The sequence below is a fragment of the Canis lupus genome, chromosome 16 (assembly GCF_048164855.1).
Source record: "Canis lupus baileyi chromosome 16, mCanLup2.hap1, whole genome shotgun sequence".
In the NCBI taxonomy this organism is placed as follows: domain Eukaryota; kingdom Metazoa; phylum Chordata; class Mammalia; order Carnivora; family Canidae; genus Canis; species Canis lupus.
In genome coordinates, this window is record NC_132853.1 from 959,440 (window position 1) to 984,218 (window position 24,779).

A 24,779-nucleotide genomic window follows, 5' to 3' on the forward strand; every position below is an offset into this window, starting at 1 on the left:
TAATTTTTAAGCAAGAAACAGTTTTATGAAAGAGAATATTAAGGAATTATAAAAATACTCATAATAAGAAAAGTAGCTAAAATGTAACTCCTTTCCTCACTTTGCCCCTCTCCTTCCATTCTTTTCCTCCTGAAATGTTTGTCAAAGTATTCAACCGCTGTTTTCAGCAATATACTGAAATGTGAAGGATTTTAGAGGGTAAGTCTTAATAAATGGAGAGCAATTTGTTCAGGATATATTGTCAACATATGATTAGTTTAAAGCAGTATTTGGAAGATAAGAACATGATGAATCTTTGTGGAAAAGTGGAGGAATAGTCAGGAGAAACTTGATGATTTCAGCAGTCAGGGATAATTGGTCAGCTGACATCAATAGATGTGAGCGCCCACAATAGGCTTGTCTCACTTAGGTTAAAAAAGCTAAACTCCAACCGTTCGATTGTTCACCAAGGTCTAGTAGGGACCAGATTCCAGTGGAGCAGATTTCACTTGTGAGTTTGTCAAGAGGGTGTTGCTTGAGAATTCCACCTGCCCATCAGCTTCCTTAGGCTCTGTTTCAGGTCTTTGTTTCTCAGGCTGTAGATAAAAGGGTTTAGCATGGAGGAAAGAACTGTGTAGACAATTGTTGCTATGTGGTCCCTGGCACTGTAGGTGGACAGGGGCTGTAAATAGACATAGAAGATGCTTCCATAAAAGAGTGTGACCACGGTGAGGTGAGAGCCACAGGTGGAGAAGGCTTTGCGTTTCCCAGCAGCTGAAGGGATCTTAAGAACTGCGATGAGAATTCGTACATAAGAGAGAGTGATGCACAGAAATGGAGTCACCAAAACAACAGAACCTTCTGATATTATCACAACTTCATTGACAAATGTGGAGGAACAGGACAATTTCATCAAGGGACTGAGGTCACAGAGGAAGTGGTGGATGACATTGGAGTCACAGAAAGTGAGGCTGTTCAGTAGCAGTGTGTGTACGAGTGAGTGGAAGTGGGGAAGTGAGCAGGAAAAGGCCACCAGCAGGACACAGCAGCGGCGGTTCATGGTGGTGACGTAGTGGAAGGGGTCACAGATAGCCACATAGCGGTCAAAGGCCATGACTGCCAGAAGGCAGCTGTCGGTGTTGCCCAGAGCATAAATGAAATACATCTGTGTCAGACACCCAGCATAGGAGATGGTCTTCTTAGAAAGGAAGCTCACTAGCATCCTGGGGACAACAGTTGTTGTAAAGCAAATATCAGTGAAGGACAGGAAACTCAAGAAGAAATACATGGGGGTCTGGAGCTGGGGATCAGAATGGATGGCCAGGATGATGAGTAGGTTCCCTATTATGGTGATCAGGTACATGGTGAGGAAGAGGATAAAGAGTGGCTTCTGGTCCTCAGGCTGGGAGGAGAGTCCCAGGAGAATGAACTCAGAGACACTGCTGGTTTGGTTGACCCTTGCCATTGGCTTCGGCCTAGTTATATAAATGAAGTTTTGTTATTTACCTTACTCCAAGTCCAGAACCCAGTTAGTCTTTGTTTTCTCTGTTTGGTCACAATTAGCTGCTGTGCAGGGACAGCTTGTCAATCTCATGGTCCTTGATGTGGCCTTCGCTTCCCAACTTCCCTTCCCAAATCCATGGCATCACAAGGCCTTATAGTGAAGGTTGGAGGGGCAGAAGAAGAGTTTTCCTTTAGAAACTATCAGAGATGGGGGATCCCTGGGTGTCTCAGCAGTTTAGCGCCTGCCGTCGGTCCAGGGCATGATCCTGGAGTCCCATGTCGGGCTCCCTGCATGGAGCCTGCTTCTCCCTCTGCCTTTGTCTCTGCCTCTCTCTCTCTCTGTGTCTATCATGAATAAATAAATAAAATCTTTTTTTTTTTTAAAGAAACTATCAGAGATGGACCTCACCGATTCCAGTTCATTAGTTCCTATTCCATGGAAGCACTGTTCCCTTGCTAGAGATTTAGCAATAAAAACAGGCAAATCCTAGTCATTATGTAGCTCCTGTCCTAGATGGGGAGTCAGATCATTGACAAACAACATAAAACAGTGTATAAGGGATAGAGATGGACGAGGGATGAGTTTGCCAAAATATAAACAGGGAAAATCTAGGGGGAATGTTGAACCTGTTTCAGCAAAGTGAGCTCTTTCTCCTTTGGGTGCAGGATAAGGGATTCCTCTTCCTTAGCCCATGTCATGCTGTCATCACTGGTCTGGGCACATGTCTGTTTTTCTGTAAATTAATTTTTCTTTCTTTAATATTTTGTCCTAAATCACATTTGTATAGGATGGGTACCCATTATTGAGTATTCAACTCATGCTTTATAATTCACCAGTCATGTGGATGCAACAATACCTATGAAAACATTAATTTTTTATATATTAAGAATTTATGGGATCCCTGGGTGGCGCAGCGGTTTGGCGCCTGCCTTTGGCCCAGGGCGCGATCCTGGAGACCCGGGATCGAATCCCACGTCGAGCTCCCGGTGCATGGAGCCTGCTTCTCCCTCTGCCTGTGTCTCTGCCTCTCTCTCTCTGGGTGACTATCATAAATAAATGAAAATTTAAAAAAAAATTTATAAAAAAAAAGAATTTATGTACATATGTATGCTTTTTTCAATCATATCCAGTTACCTAGTGATGGACATCAAAGCGGCCTCTAATTTTTTTTTGTTGATACCACAAAAAGCTCTTCAGTGAGAGATATTATATAAGCCAAGTGTTTTATTTATTTTATTTTATTTTATTTTATTTTATTTTATTTTATTTATTCATGAGAGACACAGAGAAAAAAAAGGTAGAGACACAGGCAGAGGGAGTAGCAGTCTCTCTTCAGGAGCCCAATGTGGGACTCTATCCGGACCCCTGAGCCGAAGGCAGATGCCCAACCACTGAGCCACCCAGGCGTCCCAAGCCAAGTGTTTTAAATTAATTTTTAAATGGTCAGCATATTCATCCATACCTCATTAATAGAGATTTCCTTTTTCTATTTTAAGATTTTCAAGTATTTTCAGACATTGGTTATTTATCTATTCCTTATTACCATAAAAAGCTCTACAATGGCCATGGGTGTATCTCCAAAATGTTTGAAATAATTTTTTCAGAAGCACCATAATCTTTCACACCTTTTCAATGGTCTTTTCACATTGGAATTTTCAGACATTACAATTTTTATTCTATATTAATATATTAACTTATTGAACATTGAAATATTAATATATTAATTAATTTATAAAGCAAATGCTGTAATTGCATTAACAAATGATGTCATGTATATAATAGTGGTTACACTTCATAATACTGTTTTTCATATTTGGAATTTGCTAAGACAGTAAATGATAGAAGTATGCTTACATTTTAATTGCAAATTACTAAACATCTTTAAACCTCAATTTTACCATGTATAATATTGGATAGAAATATCCTTGTTATTGTGAGGATTTAGTGAGAAATGCATCTAAAGCACTCAGCAGAGAGACAAACATATGTGAATACTCAAGAGAAACTTATTTTTTTGAGAAAGAGAGGAGAAAGGGGAAGAAGGATAGGAAGAGAGAATATCTTATGTAGGCTCCTGGCACATCATGGAGCCCAACTTCAGACTGCAATCTCCCAACCCTGAGATCATGATAAATCAAGAGTCAAACCCTTAACCGACTGAGCCACTTAGGCACCCCAACTCAAGAGAAACACTTGATCATCATCAGACTCAGTGTCACCTTCCCTTATCTGATATTAGTGGTTGTCCTCAAAATCAGTCAACTCACCTGCTTAAAATACACCCCTCCCTGCCAAGTTGTCAGACTAATCTCATGATTTTGCAAGATCTAACGGAAGGATTATTTGTGTATGCATTGAGTGATTTGAACAAACCTGTAGTTAAAGTTAATAACAATAACCAATGTTACTAAAATTCTACTACGTGTGAAGCTTGTGCTAAGCACTTCACGAATCCCATGATGAGGGATCACAAGGCATGTGTTTGTTTGAATTTTAAGATTTTATTTATGGCCCCTTCACGAAGATGGTGCCGAAGGCGAAGAAGGAAGCCCCTGCTCCACCCAAAGCCGAAGCCAAAGCAAAGGCTTTGAAAGCTAAGAAAGCAGTGCTGAAAGGCGTGCACAGTCACAAAAAAAAGAAGATCCTCACATCACCTGCATTCCAACAACCCAAAACCCTGCGTCTCCGAAGACAGCCCAAATATTCTCGAAAGAGCGTCCCCAGGAGAAACAAGTTTGATCACTATGCCATCATCAAGTTCCCCCTAACTACTGAGTCAGCCATGAAGAAAATAGAAGACAACAACACACTTGTGTTCATTGTGGATGTCAAAGCCAATAAGCACCAGATCAAACAGGCTGTGAAGAAGCTCTATGACATTGATGTGGCCAAGGTCAACACTTTGATCAGGCCTGATGGAGAGAAGAAAGCATATGTTCGACTGGCTCCTGACTACGATGCTTTGGATGTTGCCAACAAAATTGGGATCATCTAAACTGAATCCAGCTGGCTATAAATCTAAATATAGATTTTTTCACCATAAAAAAAGATTTTATTTATGTATTTATGTATTTATTTCAGAGAGAGAGAGCACAAACTGGGATGGGGCAGATGGAAGAAAACAATAGTTTTCTTTTTTAAAAATTTATTTTCCTGGGGGATCCCTGGGTGGCTCAGTGGTTTGGCGCCTGCCTTTGGCCCAGGGCACGATCTTGGAGTTCTGGGATCCCACGTCAGGGTCCCGGCATGGAGCTTGCTTCTCCCTCCTCTTGTGTCTTTGCCTCTCTCTCTCTCTCTCTCTCTCTCTCTATTATATATATATATATAATAAAAATAAATAAATAAATCTTTAAAAAATTTTTCTTTTTAACTGATGGTGTTTTGCTTCCACCAAATCCCACAGTGTAGACTATCTAGAGGTCAAATTGGATTGGACTGAAAACCAAAAGCTGCGTGGAGGTTTTAGTTGGACCCCAAGACTGCCTAATCCATGAAATATTTGAAAGTCTCAGGGAGGAAAGAGTAAGTGACTTTGGTCAAGCACAAGCTTGACCAATGTCAAGCAGGTAACCAACTTACTGAAGCTCACCTCCAGATCCAGATGCTCCTTTTACCTTCCCCACGTCTCCAGAAGCTGATCTGCGCACATTTGCTACTCGGCTGCCAATCTTCCTCTCAGCCAAGCACAGCCGCCTCACGTTTCTCCCATGACAATCTTGGTTGATGAACAAGGAGATGAATAGGAAAGGCAGGAAGCTGATATGCTACTTTAAAGGGATAGCATGTTTCTCCTCCCTGGCCTCCAACCTCTAATGTCTGGTTCCCAGCATGCTGCTGCTTTCTCAGCTCCCCATCTCAGAAGGCAAAGATGCCCTGACTCAGGGGACAAGGACCCTCCTGATTGTGAAAGCCCAGGCAGTGTCTCCTGAGTCTGAGCTCTGGTTTGCTGGCCTCGGGGGCCCTTGTTAGGTTGAAGGAGTTGTGGTGTGATGACTTCTCAAGGGAGCTGGTCCTGTGATTGCTCTAAGCAGAGCAAGCCGACTGGGGATGACACATAGTAGGGCTGACCCCAGGGGATAGGGGAGCCCTGAGGCTTCCTGTTTTGATTATGGTACTCATCCTAAAACTTCATAACCTCAGCACAACATCTCAAAGGTGTGTAAGTATTCCCAACTCTGGGTTATCAAGGGTGAACAAATATTATGTTGGTGAATATTTTTATGTTTGGGGAAACAGGTGTGGACCTTGGTGTATTCTAGAACTGGGGAGGTTGCAGTTTTCAAGGGATTCAGTGAGGGTAGATCAGTGGTGTGTGCTGTGTTCCAGTATCTTGGCAGGCATCTAGACTAGCTTTTTTTCTATATGGGATTAGCTTAATGTTAGTTTACGTATACTTAAAGCACAGGGTATGGCAGTGATTGTTGTCATGTTTAGTAAAGGGGCTTTGGAAAAATAGTGTTGGTGTTTCACAGTTAGGCTCAGAAAATTCTTTGAAGGTTAGTGATAAGGAAAGAAGATATTTAGAGCATTGTGGCCTTGCCAGTAAGTTAGTTGCTTTTAATAATTTACACTATAGAGGTTCCTCACAAAGTTAAAAGTTCAACTACCCTACAACCCAACAATTGCACTACTAGATATTTAAAGACACAAATATGGTGATATGAAGGGGCATATGCACCCCAGTATTTATAGCAGCAATGTCCCCAATTACCAAAATGTGGAAAGATCCCAGATGTCCCCAGGGCTCGGGGCGGCTCCGCGGAGGGGGCTGCAGGGCGGGAGCAGCTCGGGGGGCTCCGGGGGCGGCTCCGCGGAGGGGGCTGCGGGGCGGGAGCAGCTCGGAGGGGCTCGGGCACAGGAAGATGCTCCGTGTGGAGGGGGCTGCGCGGTTCCAGGAGCAGCTCGGAGGGTCTCGGGCGGCGGCTCCGCAGAGGGGGCTGTGGGGCAGGAGCACGAATCCAACAGCGCAGGCCCCAGAGCACAGGGCACTGGGACACAGCCCAGGATCCGGGCTCCCCCCCGGGACAGGCAGAGGCCGGGAGGGCCCAGGACAGCGAGGACGCTCCTGCCTCAACTGAGCAGATCAGCGGCCCCGCCCCGGAGCCTCCAGGCCCTGCAGATGGAGAGCTCTGGAGCTACTGCGGGGGCTGACTCCAGGGCTCCAGAGCTGCCGCTGCCACTGCGGTTGTTCCTCCTGGGGCCTCACGGGGTAAACAACCCCCACTGAGCCCTGCACCAGGCAGGGGCAGAGCAGCTCCCCCAAGTGCTAACACCTGAAAATCAGCACAACAGGCCCCTCCCCCAGAAGACCAACTAGAGGGACAAGTTCCAGGGGAAGTCAAGGGACATAAAGTACACAGAAGCAGAAGATACTCCCCCGTGGTTTTTTTTTTTTTCTTTTTGATTTCTGATTGCTTCCCCTACCCTTTTTTCCCCTTTCTTTCTTTTTCTTTCTCTTTTTCTTCTCTTTTTTCCTTTTTTTCTTCCTTTTTTCTTTTTTCATTTTCTCTTTTCTTTCCTTCTCTCTCTCTTTTTCTCCTTTTCCCAATACAACTTCTTTTTGGCCACTCTGCACTGAGCAAAATGACTAGAAGGAAAACCTCACCTCAAAAGAAAGAATCAGAAACAGTCCTCTCTCCCACAGAGTTACAAAATCTGGATTACAATTCAATGTCAGAAAGCCAATTCAGAAGCACTATTATACAGCTACTGGTGCCTCTAGAAAAAAGCATAAAGGACTCAACAGACTTTATGACTGCAGAATTTAGATCTAATCATGCAAAAATTAAAAATCAATTGAATGAGATGCAATCCAAACTAGAAGTCCTAACGATGAGGGTTAACCAGGTGGAAGAATGAGTGAGTGACATAGAAGACAAGTTGATGGCAAAGAGGGAAACTGAGGAAAAAAGGGACAAACAATTAATAGACCATAAAGATAGATTAAGGGAAATAAACGACAGCCTGAGGAAGAAAAACCTACGTTTAATTGGGGTTCCCGAGGACGCCGAAAGAGACAGAGGGCCAGAATATGTATTTGAACAAATCCTAGCTGAAAACTTTCCTAATCTGGGAAGGGAAACAGGCATTCAGATCCAGGAAATAGAGAGATTAACCCCTAAAATCAATAAAAACCGTTCAACACCTCGACATCTAATGGTTAAGCTTGCAAATTCCAAAGATAAAGAGAAGATCCTTAAAGCAGCAAGAGACAAGAAATCCCTGACTTTTATGGGGAGGAGTATTAGGGTAACAGCAGACCTCTCCACAGAGACCTGGCAGGCCAGAAAGGGCTGGCAGGATATATTCAGGGCCCTAAATGAGAAGAACATGCAACCAAGAATACTTTATGCGGCAAGGCTCTCATTCAGAATGGAAGGAGAGATAAAGAGCTTCCAAGACAGGCAGGAACTGAAAGAATATGTGACCTCCAAACCAGCTCTGCAAGAAATTTTAAGGGGGACTTTTAAAATTCCCCTTTAAGAAGAAGTTCAGTGCAACAATCCACAAAAATAAGGACTGAATAGATATCATGATGACACTAAACTCATATCTTTCGACAGTAACTCTGAACGTGAACGGGCTTAATGACCCCATCAAAAGGCGCAGGGTTTCAGACTGGATAAAAAAGCAGGACCCATATATTTGTTGTCTACAAGAGACTCATTTTCGACAGAAGGACACCTACAACCTGAAAATAAAGGTTGGAGAACCATTTACCATTCAAATGGTCCTCAAAAGAAAGCAGGGGTATCCATCCTTATGTCAGATAAACTAAAATTTACCCCGAAGACTGTAGTGAGAGATGAAGAGGGACACTATCTCATACTTAAAGGATCTATCCAACAAGAGGACTTAACAATCCTCAATATATATGCCCCGAATGTGGGAGCTGCCAAATATAAAAATCAATTAATAACAAAAGTGGGGATCCCTGGGTGGCGCAGCAGTTTGGCACCTGCCTTTGGCCCAGGGCACAATCCTGGAGACCCGGAATCGAATCCCAAATCAGGCTCCCGGTGCATGGAGCCTGCCTCTCCCTCTGCCTATGTCTCTGCCTCTCTCCCTTTCTCTCTCTGTGACTATCATAAATAAATAAAAAAAATTTTTTTAAATTTAAAAAAAAATAAAAATAAAAAAATTACCAAAGTGAAGAAATACTTAGATAACAATACACTTATACTTGGTGACTTCAATCTAGCTCTTTCTACCCTCGATAGGTCTTCTAAGCACAGCATCTCCAAAGAAACGAGAGCTTTAAATGATACACTGGACCAGATGGATTTCACACATATCTACAGAACTTTACATCCAAACTCAACTGAATACACATTCTTCTCAAGTGCACATGGAACTTTCTCCATAATAGACCACATACTGGGTCACAAATCGGGTCTGAACTGATACCAAAAGATTGGGATCATCCCCTGCATATTCTCAGACCATAATGCCTTGAAATTAGAACTAAATCACAACAAAAAGTTTGGAAGGACCTCAAACACGTGGAGGTTAAGGACCATCCTGCTACAAGATGAAAGGGTTAACCAGGAAATTAAGGAAGAATTAAAAAGATTCATGGAAACTAAAGAGAATGAAGATACAACCGTTCAAAATCGTTGGGATACAGCAAAGGCAGTCCTAAGGGGGAAATACATCGCAATACAAGCATCCATTCAAAAACTGGAAAGAACTCAAGTACAATAGCTACTCTTACACATAAAGGAGCTAGAGAAAAAAATGGCAGATTGACCCCACGCCCAGCAGAAGAAGAGAGTTAATTAAAATTCGAGCAGAACTCAACGAAATCGAGACCAGAAGAACTGTGGAACAGATCAACAGAACCAGGAGTTGGTTCTTTGAAAGAATTAATAAGACAGATAAACCATTAGCCAGCCTTATTAAAAAGAAGAGAGAGGAGACTCAAATTAATAAAATCATGAATGAGAAAGGAGAGATCACTACCAACACCAAGGAAATACAAATAATTTTAAAAACATATTATGAACAGCTATATGCCAATAAATTAGGCAATCTAGAAGAAATGGACGTATTTCTGGAATTCCACAAACTACCAAACCTGGAACAGGAAGAAATAGAAAACCTGAACACACCAATAACCAGGGAGGAAATTGAGGCAGTCATCAAAAACCTCCCAAGACACAAGAGTCCAGGGCCAGATGGCTTCCCAGGGGAATTCTATCAATGTTTAAAGAAGAAACCATACCTATTCTACTAAAGCTGTTTGGAAAGATAGAAAGAGATGGAGTACTTCCAAATTCGTTCTATGAGGCCAGCATCACCTTAATTCCAAAACCAGACAAAGACCCCACCAAAAAGGAGAATTACAGACCAATATCCCTGATGAACATGGATGCAAAAATTCTCAACAAGATACTAGCCAATAGGATCCTAGCCAATAGGATCCAACAGCACATTAAGAAAATTATTCACCATGACCAAGTAGGATTTATCCCCGGGACACAAGGCAGGTTCAACACTTGTAAAACAATCAATGTGATTCATCATATCAGCAAGAGAAAAACCAAGAACTATAGGATCCTCTCATTAGATGCAGAGAAAGCATTTGACAAAATAGAGCATCCATTGCTGATCAAAACTCTTCAGAGTGTAGGGATAGAGGGAACATTCCTCAACATCTTAAAAGCCATCTACGAAAAGCCCACAGCAAATATCATTCTCAATGGGGAAGCACTGGGAGCCTTTCCCCTAAGATCAGGAACAAGACAGGGATGTCCACTCTCACCACTGCTATTCAACATAGTACTGGAAGTCCTAGCCTCAGCAATCAGACAACAAAAAGACATTAAAGGCATTCGAATTTGCAAAGAAGAAGTCAAATCTCCCTCTTCGCCGATGACATGATACCCTACATAGAAAACCCAAAAGCCTCCCCCCCCAAGATTGCTGGAACTCATACAGCAATTCGGTAGCGTGGCAGGATACAAAATCAATGCCCAGAAGTCAGTGGCATTTCTATACACTAACAATGAGACTGAAGAAAGAGAAATTAAGGAGTCAATCCCATTTACAATTGCATCCAAAAGCATAAGATACCTAGGAATAAACTTAAACAAAGATGTAAAGATCTATACCCTAAAAACTATAGAACTCTTCTGAAAGAAATTGAGGAAGACACAAAGAGATGGAAAAATATTCCATGCTCATGGATTGGCAGAATTAATACTGTGAAAATGTCAATGTTACCCAGGGCAATATACACGTTTAATGCAATCCCTATCAAAATACCATGGACTTTCTTCAGAGAGTTAGAACAAATTATTTCAAGATTTGTGTGGAATCAGAAAAGACCCCGAATAGCCAGGGGAATTTTAAAAAAGAAAACCATATCTGGGGGCATCACAATACCAGATTTCAGGTTGTACTACAAAGCTGTGGTCATCAAGACAGTGTGGTGCTGGCACAAAAACAGACACATAGATCAATGGAACAGAAAAGAGAACCCAGAAGTCGACCCTGAATTTTATGGTCAACTAATATTCGATAAAGGAGGAAAGACTATCCATTGGAAGAAAGACAGTCTCTTCAAAAAATGGTGCTGGGAAAATTGGACATCGACATTCGGAAGAATGAAACTAGACCACTCTCTTTCACCATACACAAAGATAAACTCAAAATGGATGAAAGATCTAAATGTGAGACAAGATTCCATCAAAATCCTAGAGAAGAACACAGGCAACACCCTTTTTGAACTCGGCCACAGTAACTTCTTGCAAGATACATCCACGAAGGCAAAGGAAACAAAAGCAAAAATGAACTATTGGGACTTCATCAAGATAAGAAGCTTTTGCACAGCAAAGGATACAGTCAACAAAACTCAAAGAAAACCTACAGAATGGGAGAAGATATTTGCAAATGATGTATCAGATAAAGGGCTAGTTTCCAAGAGCTATAAAGAACTTCTTAAACTCAACAGCAAAGAAACAAACAATCCAATCATGAAATGGGCAAAAGACATGCACAGAAATCTCACAGAGGAAGACATAGACATGGCCAACATGCACATGAGAAAATGCTCTGCATCACTTGCCATCAGGGAAATACAAATCAAAACCACAATGAGATACCACCTCACACCAGTGAGAATGGGGCAAATTAACAAGGCAGGAAACAACAAATGTTGGAGAGGATGCGGAGAAAAGGGAACCCTCTTACACTGTTGGTGGGAATGTGAACTGGTGCAGCCACTCTGGAAAACTGTGTGGAGGTTCCTCAAAGAGTTAAAAATAGACCTGCCCTATGACCCAGCAATTGCACTGCTGGGGATTTACCCCAAAGATACAGATGCAATGAAACACCGGGACACCTGCACCCCAATGTTTATAGCAGCAATGTCCACAATAGCCAAACTGTGGAAGGAGCCTCGGTGTCCAACGAAAGATGAATGGATAAAGAAGATGTGGTTTATGTATACAATGGAATATTACTCAGCTATTAGAAATGACAAATACCCACCATTTGCTTCAAGCTTTTGCACAGCAAAGGATACAGTCAACAACTGGAACTGGAGGGTATTATGCTGAGTGAAGTAAGTCAGTCAGAGAAGGACAAACATTATATGTTGTCATTCATGTGGGGAATATAAATAATAGTGAAAGGGAATATAAGGGAAGGGAGAAGAAATGTGTGGGAAATATCAGAAAGGGAGACAGAACGTAAAGACTGCTAACTCTGGGAAACGAACTAGGGTGGTAGAAGGGGAGGAGGGCCGGGGGTGGGAGTGATTGGGTGACGGGCACTGGGGGTTATTCTGTATGTTGGTAAATTGAGCACCAATAAAATATAAATTTATTTAAAAAAAGAAATTGTGTGTTTGATGAAATACTCAACAGAGAAAAGAGGAATAATAAACCCAGGCCAACAAAGTTTTACTGTCATGTTTAGTTTATCTTAAGATGTACCTATTTAGAAGCTCATATTCCTTAATGAATGTCAACCTATCACTATGAGTCCATATAATTCCTTGTTTTTTAATGTACTTTTTATTATTTAAAAAATATTTTATTTATTTATACATAAAAGACACACAGAAAGAGGCAGAGACAATGGCAGAGGGAGAAGCAGGCTCCCTGAAGGGAGCCCAATGAGGGACTTGATTCTGGGACCCCAGGATCATGTCCTGAGCCAACCACTGAACCACCCAGGCATCCCTACTTTTTACTATTTCACTTTCTACTATTTACTATTTTTCCTCTAGTTTCCTAAATCAGATCATGTTCCCACATCTCGGACAACCAAGCTTTAAGCAAGCATGTGTCCTTCCATGCCAGCAGCCATTTGATTATTTAGTTATGTATATATTCTTGGAAAATATGTAGTTTTGTCTAGGTATGTTTTTCTTCAATAATTACTTCAATAATACCGTGACATATATCTCATTCTGGTTTATCCTCTTTATATAAAAATTTTTGGAGATCTACCAGTGTTCTGGGTCTTTACTTCTGACTCTTTCCGATATATGCATGCAGCACACTTGACTTACTATGTTTCCCTAAATGTCCTGTGAATCTTTGCTACAATGAACAGCATAGATTCAGATATCACTATATGCCTACAAAATGTATTAAGTTATTCATCCAGACATTGAGAATGGGCACATTAGATAGGCATGTTTTTAATAGCAGTTCAAAGAATGGCCATTTATTTATTCACTTGTTCATACAACAGTTAAATGCCTAGTTTCCAACTGGTTAATGGCAGGTAAGTAATTAAATATCTTTAAATTTCAGTGTTCTTATCTGTGAATAGCTATCCTAGTATTTTCCCATTATATTTTTACGAGCACATGATATTATGTGCTTAAAAAGCACTTATAATCGTTCCAGGGACACAGTTAAATATTTGATGCAATTTTTTTCTTTCCCCATCACTACTGGTGCCAATGACTTTTTCCCCAACAAGGTATTTGTATATGTTCTCAAAAGTTATGAATCTGAATGCTAAAATAACCGTAACCCACACATTCTAATGCTCTAATGGTCAAATTAACCTTAATATGAATTTTAAAAACTTTTTTAGTAGGCGTATTTATCCATGCTTTGAATAATTAAGCTCTTATACAGGTGGAACTTTGTTTAAACCTCACTGTAACTTTATGATGCATAAACTATTATTATTCTCACTTTTTTTTCTGATGAGGAAACAAATAGAGAGAATAACAATAATTTTCTAAACTCACACATCAAGTAAATGGCAGAAACAGGTTTCAAACTCAGGACTAATTCTGAATTTCACAATTTAACCATTATGCATCTTCTTGTATTTTAGTAAAGCTATAAAATATATCTGAAACAATCATGCATATGATCTATTTTTTCCCAATTTGATCATTTTCTATTTTATTTTATTTATTTTTTTTCATTTTCTATTTTAACACACACACATGTCCTACACATTTTTTCCCTAAATGTTTTTCATTCCACATTAAAAACAGACCTTTGTTGTTACAATGGGAAATCTATGTTTTCTGTGTTGAACAGATTTCAGAACTTGAAAATTCTAAGATACATGATTGATTGGGAACAAAAAGGGGGAATTTAGTCTTGGGTGGCTGGTACATTATGTGTGTGTTGAGTTGAGTGTGTGGTAGAAAGTGTACTGGACTTGGAAGCACAAGATGGAGGTTTATACTTGACCTGTATCACCTATGCATTGAGTGATTTTAGGTGTTCTAAAGAACTAATGAAATAATATATAAGTGTAGCTTGTAAAATATACATCAGCAAAAATAAATTATTTGTGAAGGGGATGCCTGGGGAGCATGAGATAAAGGTTTAAAGTGATCAAGTCAGGTTGGGTACCCCCGTGTCTCATCTTGGCTGAGTACTTGGCAAAATGGAAGGAAGTTTTGGAAGTGAGAATCTGAGGGAATCATTCTAAATGACTGGAATGTGTCAGGGAGGGGAACTTGTGTATGTGCTTGTGTGTGTGTGTGTGTGTGTGTGTGTGTGTGTGTGTCTTTTCTACTGAATTCCCCATCGCCACTTATTGGGAATCTGGTTCCTCAAAAACCATGGGATAATGATATACACTAGCCCAGAGATCAAGTAGGGTGATCACAAAATATATAGCCAGACTTAAATTTTAGGCTGAACTCTGGTATCCTGTGTCCATGTGGTTTTTGGAGCCAAAGGAGCAAAAGGAGGCTGAAATAAGTAGCCTCCAAGTGGATGGTCAGGTGGGAAGCCAGCATACTGGTGTTCTCTTTCTATATCCAGATATCTTTTCACCTTTCCAAGGTTAAAAAAAATCTTTTCTCTCTCATAAACCATTTTTCCAAATTGGTTATGTTTACTTATCAGTCAAAGCCGACCTTTTGACTTCCTAGCCAGTGATGAGCAAGAGGAGTTAGGAGGAAGAAAGAAAAAGCAGATACATTGCTCTAGATTCCAGAAGGAAAAAATATTTTCCCGATACTGCCTCACATCCCTATTTCTCATCCTATGTCTCTCAGAATCATTCAATTTTTCTCTGCTTCCCACTGTAGAAGAGGTACCCAGACTCACTGTAGCAGGAACTTTCCTGATTGGGGAAACCCTGTGGGCTTCTCACAGGTTTTCCTCTGCTCTCCTGACCTCTTTTTGGTCCTTGCTGGGCTGAGGAAACTTTGGTGTGCTGATTCCAACCAGAACCCTCAAGAGAATTTGCTCTGTGACCTCTCTCTCGGTATGGAAATTGCAATGGCAGCAGAATTGAGGGGAGCTGCCCTCAGGGGGACAGCTGAACTCCTGAGGCCACCTTCTGAAGATTGAGGCTATTTTCAGAGCCTTTTAAATTTACCATAACATCTTCAGGGTGTGCTTTAGTGTCCCCAAGGTAGGTTAATTAAAGATGATAGAATGTGTGTGTGTGTGTGTGTGTGTGTGTGTGTGTGTGTGTGTGTGTGGTGAGTAGGTAGTGTTACAGTTTGGGTTCTTCACGAAGCAGACTTTTGGATGGAGATCAGGCTGCAGGCTGTTTATTACAGAGTGCTCTAGGGATTCACACCTGTGGAAGGGAGAGGAAAAGCAGAGCTGGGAGAGGGAGAAGGTGGGTTGTGATACAGTCCTCATGAAGGTCTCAGCCACCCTACTGGGAGCTCTGGAACTGGGATGCAAACAGGACAGTTCTTTATATTACCATGTTAATCATTGGGTTGTAGGCTGCTCCTAGAAGGAAGGATGCTTGAGTGTAGTAGTTTCTTTCAGCCAAGGCTATCCCCAAAGAGAGCTTAAAACTGAGGACTATCTCACAAGACTACCCTTGACGAGTTATAGTGCATTCATTATCCATTTTTTACCTGCACTTACATGGTGAGCTGACTCATTTATGAACCATGCTCAGGCATTTCTCTCCTCTGTCAGCTGGTTATAAGGAATATTCCATGCAACCATAGCTTCCTAATCCTCTCCTAGATCACGAGGTTCTAATCAATGATACTATCATGGGTCCCCTGCACCTTTACAGTGCTTTTCTTCTACCCTCAAGACTGTATCTTGCTAAGGCTCCAACTTGTTAGAAACTTCTTGGTTATCTGGTCCAATTACCATGGTATCATTGATATAGTGGACTAGCATGTTGTTCTATGGGATATCCAAATTGTCTGCATGTTTTCAGACTGTAGTATGGCAGAATTCAAAAGAGTTACTAGAGCCCTGAGGAATAATATACCATTTCCATTCAAAGTGTTTTTGATCCTTTTTATGTGTTAGGGGTGGAAAGGAATGTGTCCTCCAGATCGTGGCTGCAAACCATGTACCTAAGGCCACATACTAGTCTTCAGTAGCAAATATACCACATCTGGTAGGAAGGCAGAGATTGAGGCTACTACTTGGTCAAGTTTGCAATAGTCCACTGTGACTTTCCAGGGTCTCTATGGTTTTTGTAGGGACTCAAATGGTGAGTTACGGGAAAAATGATGGACATTCACCCTGGCATGCTTTCTCAGCCATTTCCCTGGGATATATTATTTTTTATTTATTACCCTGACTTGGAGATGGGCAGTTTCAGGCACTTCCCACAGGCCAGGGACAGAATAGTGGGGATGTCCCAACTGCCAAGTGTATCATTGTAATTATATATTAGGAACTTAGTGAAATCACACAGTGGGTCTGTATAGGCGATTTGGGCCAGTACTACATTTAATACTTTGTCCCCATATGCATCTTCTCTAACAATGAATCCATGATGACATTTCCCCATTTAAAGTTGCCCAAGTAAATGGCTAGACGTATCTTTGGGAAAGACAGAGAGAATTATATGGGTATACTCTTTGTGGTATTGCATAGCTTTTCCTCTTTGGGATGTGGCCTCTCCATACGTTAGTGGATTCTGGGACTGAAAAGTGACTCAGATCTACAAACCAGCAAGGGACCAAAATGTTTTATTGAATACATTCAGCCTCCTCATACATCCTTTATTTTTTTTTAATAATAAATTTACTTTTTATTGGTGTTCAATTTGCCAACATACAGAATAACACCCAGTGCTCATACCGTCAAGTGCCCCCCTAAGTGCCCCCCACCCAGTCATCCCACACCCGCCCTCCTCCCCTTCCACCAACCCTAGTTCGTTTCCCAGAGTTAGGAGTCTCTCATGTTCGGTCTCCCTTTCTGATATTTCCTACCCATTTGTCTCCCTTCCCTTCTATTCCCTTTAACTATTATTTATATTCCCCAAATGAATGAGACCATATAATGTTTGTCCATCTCTGATGGACTTACTTCACTCAGCATAACACCCACCAGGTCCATCCACGTCGAAGCAAATTGTGGGTATTTGTCATTTCTAATGACTAATATTCCATTGTATACATAGACCACATCTTCTTTATCCACTCATCTTTCGATGGACACGGAGCTCCTTCCACAGTTTGGCTATTGTGGACATTGCTGCTAGAAACATCGGGGTGCAGGTGTCCCGGCGTTTCATTGCATCTGTATCTTTGGGGTAAATCCCCAGCAGTGCAATTGCTGGGTCGTAGGGCAGGTCTATTTGTAACTCTTTGAGGAACCTCCACACAGTTTTCCAGAGTGGCTGCACCAGTTCACATTCCCACCAACAGTGTAAGAGGGTTCCCTTTTCTCCGCATCCTCTCCAACATTTGTGGTTTACTGCCTTGTTAATGTTCCCCATTCTCACTGGTGTGACGTGGGATCTCATTGTGGTTTTGATTTCTATTTCCCTGATGCCAAATGATGCAGAGCGTTTTCTCATGTGCTTGTTACCGTGTCTATGTCTTCCTCTGAGATTTCTGTGCATGTCTTTTGCCCATTTCATGATTGGATTGTTTGTGTCTTTGGTGTTGAGTTTAATAAGTTCTTGATAGATCTTGGAAACTAGCCCTTTATCTGATACGTCAGTTGCAAATATCTTCTCCCATTCTGTACGTTGACTTTTAGTTTTGTTGACTGTATCCTTTGCTGTACAAAAGCTTCTTATCTTGATGAAGTCCCAATAGTTCATTTTTGCTTTTGTATCTTTTGCCTTCATGGATGTATCCTGCAAGAAGTTACTGTGGCTGAGTTCAAAAAGGGTGTTGCCTGTGTTCTCCTCTAGGATTTTGATGGAATCTTGTCTCACATTTAGATCTTTCATCCATTTTGAGTTTATCTTTGTGTATGGTGAAAGAGAGTGGTCTAGTTTCATTCTTCTGCATGTGGATGTCCAATTTTCCCAGCACCATCTATTGAAGAGACTGTCTTTCTTCCAGTGGATAGTCTTTCCTCCTTTATCGAATATTAGTTGACCGTAAAGTTCAGGGTCGACTTCTGGATTCTCTTTTCTGTTCCATTGATCTCTGTGTCTGTTTTTGTGCCAGTACCACACTGTCTTGATGACCACAGCTTTGTAGTACAACCTGAAATCTGGTATTGTGATGCCCCCAGATATGGTTTTCTTTTTTAAAATTCCCCTGGCTATTCGGGGTCTTTTCTGATTCCACACAAATCTTAAAATAATTTGTTCTAACTCTCTGAAGAAAGTCCATGTTATTTTGATAGGGATTGCATTAAACATGTACATTGCCCTGGGGAGCATTGACATTTTCACAATGTTAATTCTGCCAATCCATGAGCATGGAATATTTTTCCATCTCTTTGTGTCTTCCTCAATTTCTTTCAGAAGAGTTCTATAGTTTTTAGGGTATAGATCCTTTACCTCTTTGGTGAGATTTATTCCTAGGTATCTTATGCTTTTGGGTGCAATTGTAAATGGGATTGACTCCTTCATTTCTCTTTCTTCAGTCTCATTGTTAGTGTATAGAAATACCAATGACTTCTGGGCATTGATTTTGTATCCTGCCACTCTACCAAATTGCTGTATGAGTTCTAGCAATCTTGGGGGGGGAGGCTTTTGGGTTTTCTATGTAGAGTATCATGTCATCGGTGAAGAGGGAGAGTGTGACTTCTTCTTTGCCAATTTGAATGCCTTTAATGCCTTTTGTTGTCTGATTGCTGAGGCTAGGACTTCCAGTACTGTGTTGAATAGCAGTGGTGAGAGTGGACATCCCTGTCTTGTTCCTGATCTTAGGGGAAAGGCTCCCAGTGCTTCCCCATTGAGAATGATATTTGCTGTGGGCTTTTCGTAGATGGCTTTTAAGATGTTGAGGAATGTTCCCTCTATCCCTACACTCTGAAGAGTTTTGATCAGGAATGGATGCTCTATTTTGTCAAATGCTTTCTCTGCATCTAATGAGAGGATCCTATGGTTCTTGGTTTTTCTCTTGGTGATATGATGAATCACATTGATTGTTTTACAAGTGTTGAACCAGCCTTGTGTCCCGGGAATAAAACCTACTTGGTCGTGGTGAATAATTTTCTTAATGTGCTGTTGGATCCTATTGGCTAGTATCTTGTTGAGAATTTTTGCATCCATGTTCATCAGGGATATTGGTCTATAATTCTCCTTTTTGGTGGGGTCTTTGTCTGGTTTTGTAATTAAGGTGATGCTGGCCTCATAGAACGATTTTGGAAGTACTCCATCTCTTTCTATCTTTCCAAACAGCTTTAGTAGAATAGGTATGATTTCTTCTTTAAACGTTTGATAGAATTCCCCTGGGAAGCCATCTGGCTCTGGACTCTTGTGTCTTGGGAGGTTTTTGATGACTGCTTCAATTTCCTCCCTGGTTATTGGCGTGTTCAGGTTTTCTATTTCTTCCTGTTCCAGTTTTGGTAGTTTGTGGATTTCCAGAAATACGTCCATTTCTTCTAGATTGCCTAATTTATTGGCGTATAGGTGTTCATAATATGTTTTTTAAATCGTTTGTATTTCCTTGGTGTTGGTAGTGATCTCTCCTTTCTCATTCATGATTTTATTAATTTGAGTCTTCTCTCTCTTCTTTTTAATAAGGTTGGCTAATGGTTTATCTATCTTATTAATTCTTTCAAAGAACCAACTCCTGGTTCTGTTGATCTGTTCCACAGTTCTTCTGGTCTTGATTTCGTTGAGTTCTGCTCGAATTTTAATTAACTCTCTTCTGCTCGGCGTGGGGTCAATCTGCCATTTTTTTCTCTAGCTCCTTTATGTGTAAGATTAGCTTTTGTATTTGAGTTCTTTCCAGTTTTTGAATGGATGCTTGTATTGCGATGTATTTCCCCCTCAGGACTGCTTTTGCTGCATCCCAAAGATTTTGAACGGTTGTATCTTCATTCTCTTTAGTTTCCATGAATCTTTTTAATTCTTCCTTAATTTCCTGGTTGACCCTTTCATGTTTTAGCAGGATGGTCCTTAACCTCCACGTGTTTGAGGTCCTTCCAAACTTCTTGTTGTGATTTATTTCTAATTTCAAGGCATTATGGTCTGAGAATATACAGGGGATGATCCCAATCTTTTGGTATCAGTTCAGACCCGATTTGTGACCCAGTATGTGGTCTATTCTGGAGAAAGTTCCATGTGCACTTGAGAAGAATGTGTATTCAGTTGAGTTTGGATGCAAAGTTCTGTAGATATGTGTGAAATCCATCTGGTCCAGTGTATCATTTAAAGCTCTCATTTCTTTGGCGATGTTGTGCTTAGAAGACCTATCGAGTATAGAAAGAGCTAGACTGACGTCACCAAGTATAAGTGTATTATTATCTAAGTATTTCTTCACTTTGGTTATTAATTGGTTTAAATATTTGGCAGCTCCCACATTCGGGGCATATATATTGAGGATTGTTAAGTCCTCTTGTTGGATAGATCCTTTAAGTATGAGATAGTGTCCTCTTCATCTCTCACTACAGTCTTCGGGGTAAATTTTAGTTTATCTGATATAAGGATGGCTACCCCTGCTTTCTTTTGAGGACCATTCGAATGGTAAATGGTTCTCCAACCTTTTATTTTCAGGCTGTAGGTGTCCTTGTGTCTAAAATGAGTCTATTGTAGACAGCAAATAGATGGGTCCTGCTTTTTTATCCAGTCTGAAACCCTGCGCTTTTGATGGGGTCATTAAGCCCATTCTCATTCAGAGTTACTGTCGAAAGATATGAGTTTAGTGTCATCATGATATCTATTCAGTCCTTATTTTTGTGGATTGTTGCACTGAACTTCTTAAAGGGGAATTTTAAGAGTCCCCTTAAAATTTCTTGCAGAGCTGGTTTGGAGGTCACATATTCTTTCAGTTCCTGCCTGTCTTGGAAGCTCTTTATCTCTCCTTCCATTTTGAATGAGAGCCTTGCTGGATAAAGTATTCTTGGTTGCATGTTCTTCTCATTTAGGACCCTGAATATATCCTGCCAGCCCTTTCTGGCCTGCCAGGTCTCTGTGGAGAGGTCTGCTGTTACCCTAGTAGTCCTCCCCATAAAACTCAGGGATTTCTTGTCTCTTGCTGCTTTAAGGATCTTCTCTTTATCTTTGGAATTTGCTAGCTTCACTATTAGATGTCGAGGTGTTGAACGGTTTTTATTGATTTTAGGGGTTAATCTCTCTATTTCCTGGATCTGAATGCCTGTTTCCCTTCCCAGATTAGGAAAGTTTTCAGCTAGGATTTGTTCAAATACATATTCTGGCCTTCTGTCCCTTTCGGCGTCCTCGGGAACCCCAATTTAACGTAGGTTTTTCTTCCTCAGGCCGTCGTTTATTTCCCTTAATCTCTCTCCTGTCCTGGGTACACTCGCCCCGGCCTTAGCCCGGCTCCTCGGTGGTCCCCTCCCCCTTGGAGGCCTTTTGTTTCTTTATTTCTTTTCCCCCGTCTTCCTACCTTGATAGAAGCACAAACTCTTCTCACTGTAGTGTTCCAGCTGTTCTCTCTTTAAATCTCAGGCCGAATTCGTAGATTTTCAGCATAATTTGAAGGTTATCTAGGTAATTTGGTGGGGACAGGTTACTTGGGGACCCTGCTCTTCCGCCATCTTACCCCTCCCTCCTCCTCATACAACCTTGATTTCCTTTGTTCATAGAGATGGAGCAATACTCCTTACTTGTTGCTGATCTATCTTCCCCTAGCAACTCCATCTCCATAGTTCTTCACAGGTGAGGATTTCTCCACTGGCACTCTGACCTCACCACCTGTAATGGTTAATTTTCTGTGTCAAGTTGGCTGGGCTACAGTACCTGGTTATTTAATCAAATTATAATTTAGATGTTGCCATGAAGCCATTTTGTACATGTGATTGACATTCAATCAGCTGACTTTAAATAAAAGAATATAATTTAAGTAAATAAAATATTTCACAAAGTAAAAATATGTAAGTAAAGTAGAATAGTGTTAAGCAAAGGAGATGACTCTTATTTAATCAGTCGAAGACCCAAGAATACAAGCAAAAACTGAGGTTTCCAGGAGAAAAGACTCTGCCTCAAGACTGCCTGAGTCTTCAGCTTGCTGGTCTGTCTGCCCAGTGATTTTGGACTTGCCAGATCCCACAATTGCATAAGCCAATTCTTTTTTTTTACTTTATTTTTAAAAATAGTTTCAAAGGTAGAAATTAGTGATTCATCAGTTGCATAACATGCAATGCTCATTACATCAAGTGCCCTCCTTAATGCTCATCACCCAATTATCCTTTCCCCCACTCACCTCCTCTGCAGCAACCATCAGTTTCTTCCCTAGAGTTCAGCATCTCTTATGGTTTGTCTCCTCAATTTTCATCTTCTTTTATTTTTCCTTCCTTTCCCCTATGTTCATCTGTTTTGTTTCTTAAATTCTACATATGAGGGATCCCTGGGTGGCACAGGGGTTTGGTGCCTGCCTTTGGCCCAGGGCGCGATCCTGGAGACCCGGGATCGAATCCCATGTCGGTCTCCCGGTGCATGGAGCCTGCTTTTCCCTCTGCCTGTGTTTCTGCCTCTCTCTTTCTCTCTCTGTGACTATCATAAATAAATAAACATTTAAAAAAAATTCTACATATGAGTGAAATCATCTGGTATTTGTCTTTCTTTGACTGACTTACTTAGCATAATACTCTAGTTCCACCCACATCATTGCAAATGATGATATTTCATTCTGAAATGAAATGATGGCTGAGGAATATTCCATTGTATATATACACCACATATTTTTTATCCTTTCATCTATCAATGGACATCTAAGCTCCTTCCATATTTTGGCTATTGTGGCTGCTATAAACATTGGAGGTGCCTTGTCCCTTTGAATCACTCTATTTGTATCCTTTGGATAAATAACTAGTAGTGCAATTTCTGTGTCTAAAGGTATCTCTCTTTTTAACTTGTTGAAGAATGTCCATACTGTTTTCCAGAATGGCTGTACCAGCTTGCATTATCACCAACAGTGTAAGAGCATTCCCCTTTCCACATCATTGCCAACATCTGTAATTTTCTGACTTGTCCATTTTAGCCATTCTGATCAGTGTGAAGTAGTATCTTATTGTGGTTTTGATTTGCATTTCCCTGATGCTAACTGATATGGAGCATTTTTTCATGTCTAATTAGCCATTTGTATGTCCTCTTTGGAAAAATGTCTGTTCATGTCTTCTGCCCATTTATTGACTGGATTGTTTTTTGGGTGTTGAGTTTGATAAGTTTTTTTTTAAGATCTTGGATACTAACCTTTTATCTGATATGTCATTTGCAAATGTCTTCTCCCATTCCATAGGTTGCCTTTTAGTTTTGTTGATTGTTTCCTTTGCTGTGCAGAATATTTGTATCTTGATGAAGCCCCAATAGTTCATTTTTTATTTTGTTTCCTTTGCCTTTGGAGACATGTCTAGCAAGAACTTCCTGTGGCCAAGGTTGAAGAGGCTATTGCCTGAGTGCTCCTCTAGGATTTTGATGGATTACTGTATTGCATTTAGGACTTTCATCCATTTTGAGTTTATCTCTGTGTGTGGTGTAAGAAAATGATCCAGATTCATTCTTCTGCATGTGGCTGTCCAATTTTCACAGCACCATTTATTGAAGAAATTGTCTTTGTTTTCCTTGCATATTCTTTCATGCTTTGTGGAAGATTAGTTGACCATAGAGTTGAGGGTCCATTTCTGGGTTCTCTATTCTGTTTCATGTGTCTATTTTTGTGCCAGTACTGTCTTGATGATTACAGCTTTGTTAATATAGCTTGAAGTCCAGCATTGTGATGGCTCTAGCTTTGGTTTTCTTTTTCAACAGTCATTTGGCTATTTGGGGTTCTGATTCTTTACAAATTTTAGGATTGTTTTTTCCAGCTCTGTGAAAAATGTTGATGGTACTTTCATAGGGATTGCATTGAATGTGTAGATTTCTCTGGGTACATAGGTATTGTAACAATATTAATTATTCCAATCCATGGGCATGGAATAGTTTTCCATTTCTTTGTGTCTTCCTCAATTTCTTTTATAAGTGTTCTGTATTTTTTTGAGTATAGATCCTTTACCTCTTTGTTTTTTTTTCTTTTTTAAAAAAGATTTTATTTATTTATTCATGAGATACACACAGAGAGAGAGAGAGAGAGAGAGAGAGAGGGGTGGGGGCAGAGACACAGGCAGAGGGAGAAGCAGGCTCCATGAAGGAAGCTCGACGCGGGACTCGATCCCGGGTCTCCAGGATCAGGCCCTGGGCTGAAGGCAGCACTAAACCGCTGAGCCACCTGGGCTGCCCCCTTTACCTCTTTGGTTAAGTTTATTCCTAGATATCTTATGGTTTTGGGTGCAATTGTAAATGGGATTGACTCCTTAATTTCTCTTTCTTCAATCTCATTGTTAGTGTATAGAAATGCAACTGACTTCTGTGCATTGATTTTATATCCTGCCATTTTGCTGAATTCCAGTATCAGTTCTAACAATTTTTTTGCTACAGTCTTTGGGTTTTCTACAGAGTATCACATCATCTGTGAAGAGTGAAAGTTTGACCTCTTCTTTGCTAATTTGGATGC

General features: G+C 40.8%; 1 protein-coding gene and 1 pseudogene across 1 annotated transcript; one reads left to right on the top strand and one right to left on the bottom strand.

The window, feature by feature from the left end:
* Nucleotides 1–499: 499 nt before the first annotated feature.
* LOC140605628 (olfactory receptor 1L8-like) lies at nucleotides 500–1,444 on the bottom strand. The gene has a single exon (XM_072777720.1). The coding sequence runs from the start codon at nucleotides 1,442–1,444 to the stop codon at nucleotides 500–502; it is 945 nt and encodes a 314-aa protein (XP_072633821.1).
* Nucleotides 1,445–4,007: 2,563 nt separating this feature from the next.
* Nucleotides 4,008–4,478, top strand: LOC140607394 (large ribosomal subunit protein uL23 pseudogene; annotated as a pseudogene).
* Nucleotides 4,479–24,779: the final 20,301 nt, after the last annotated feature.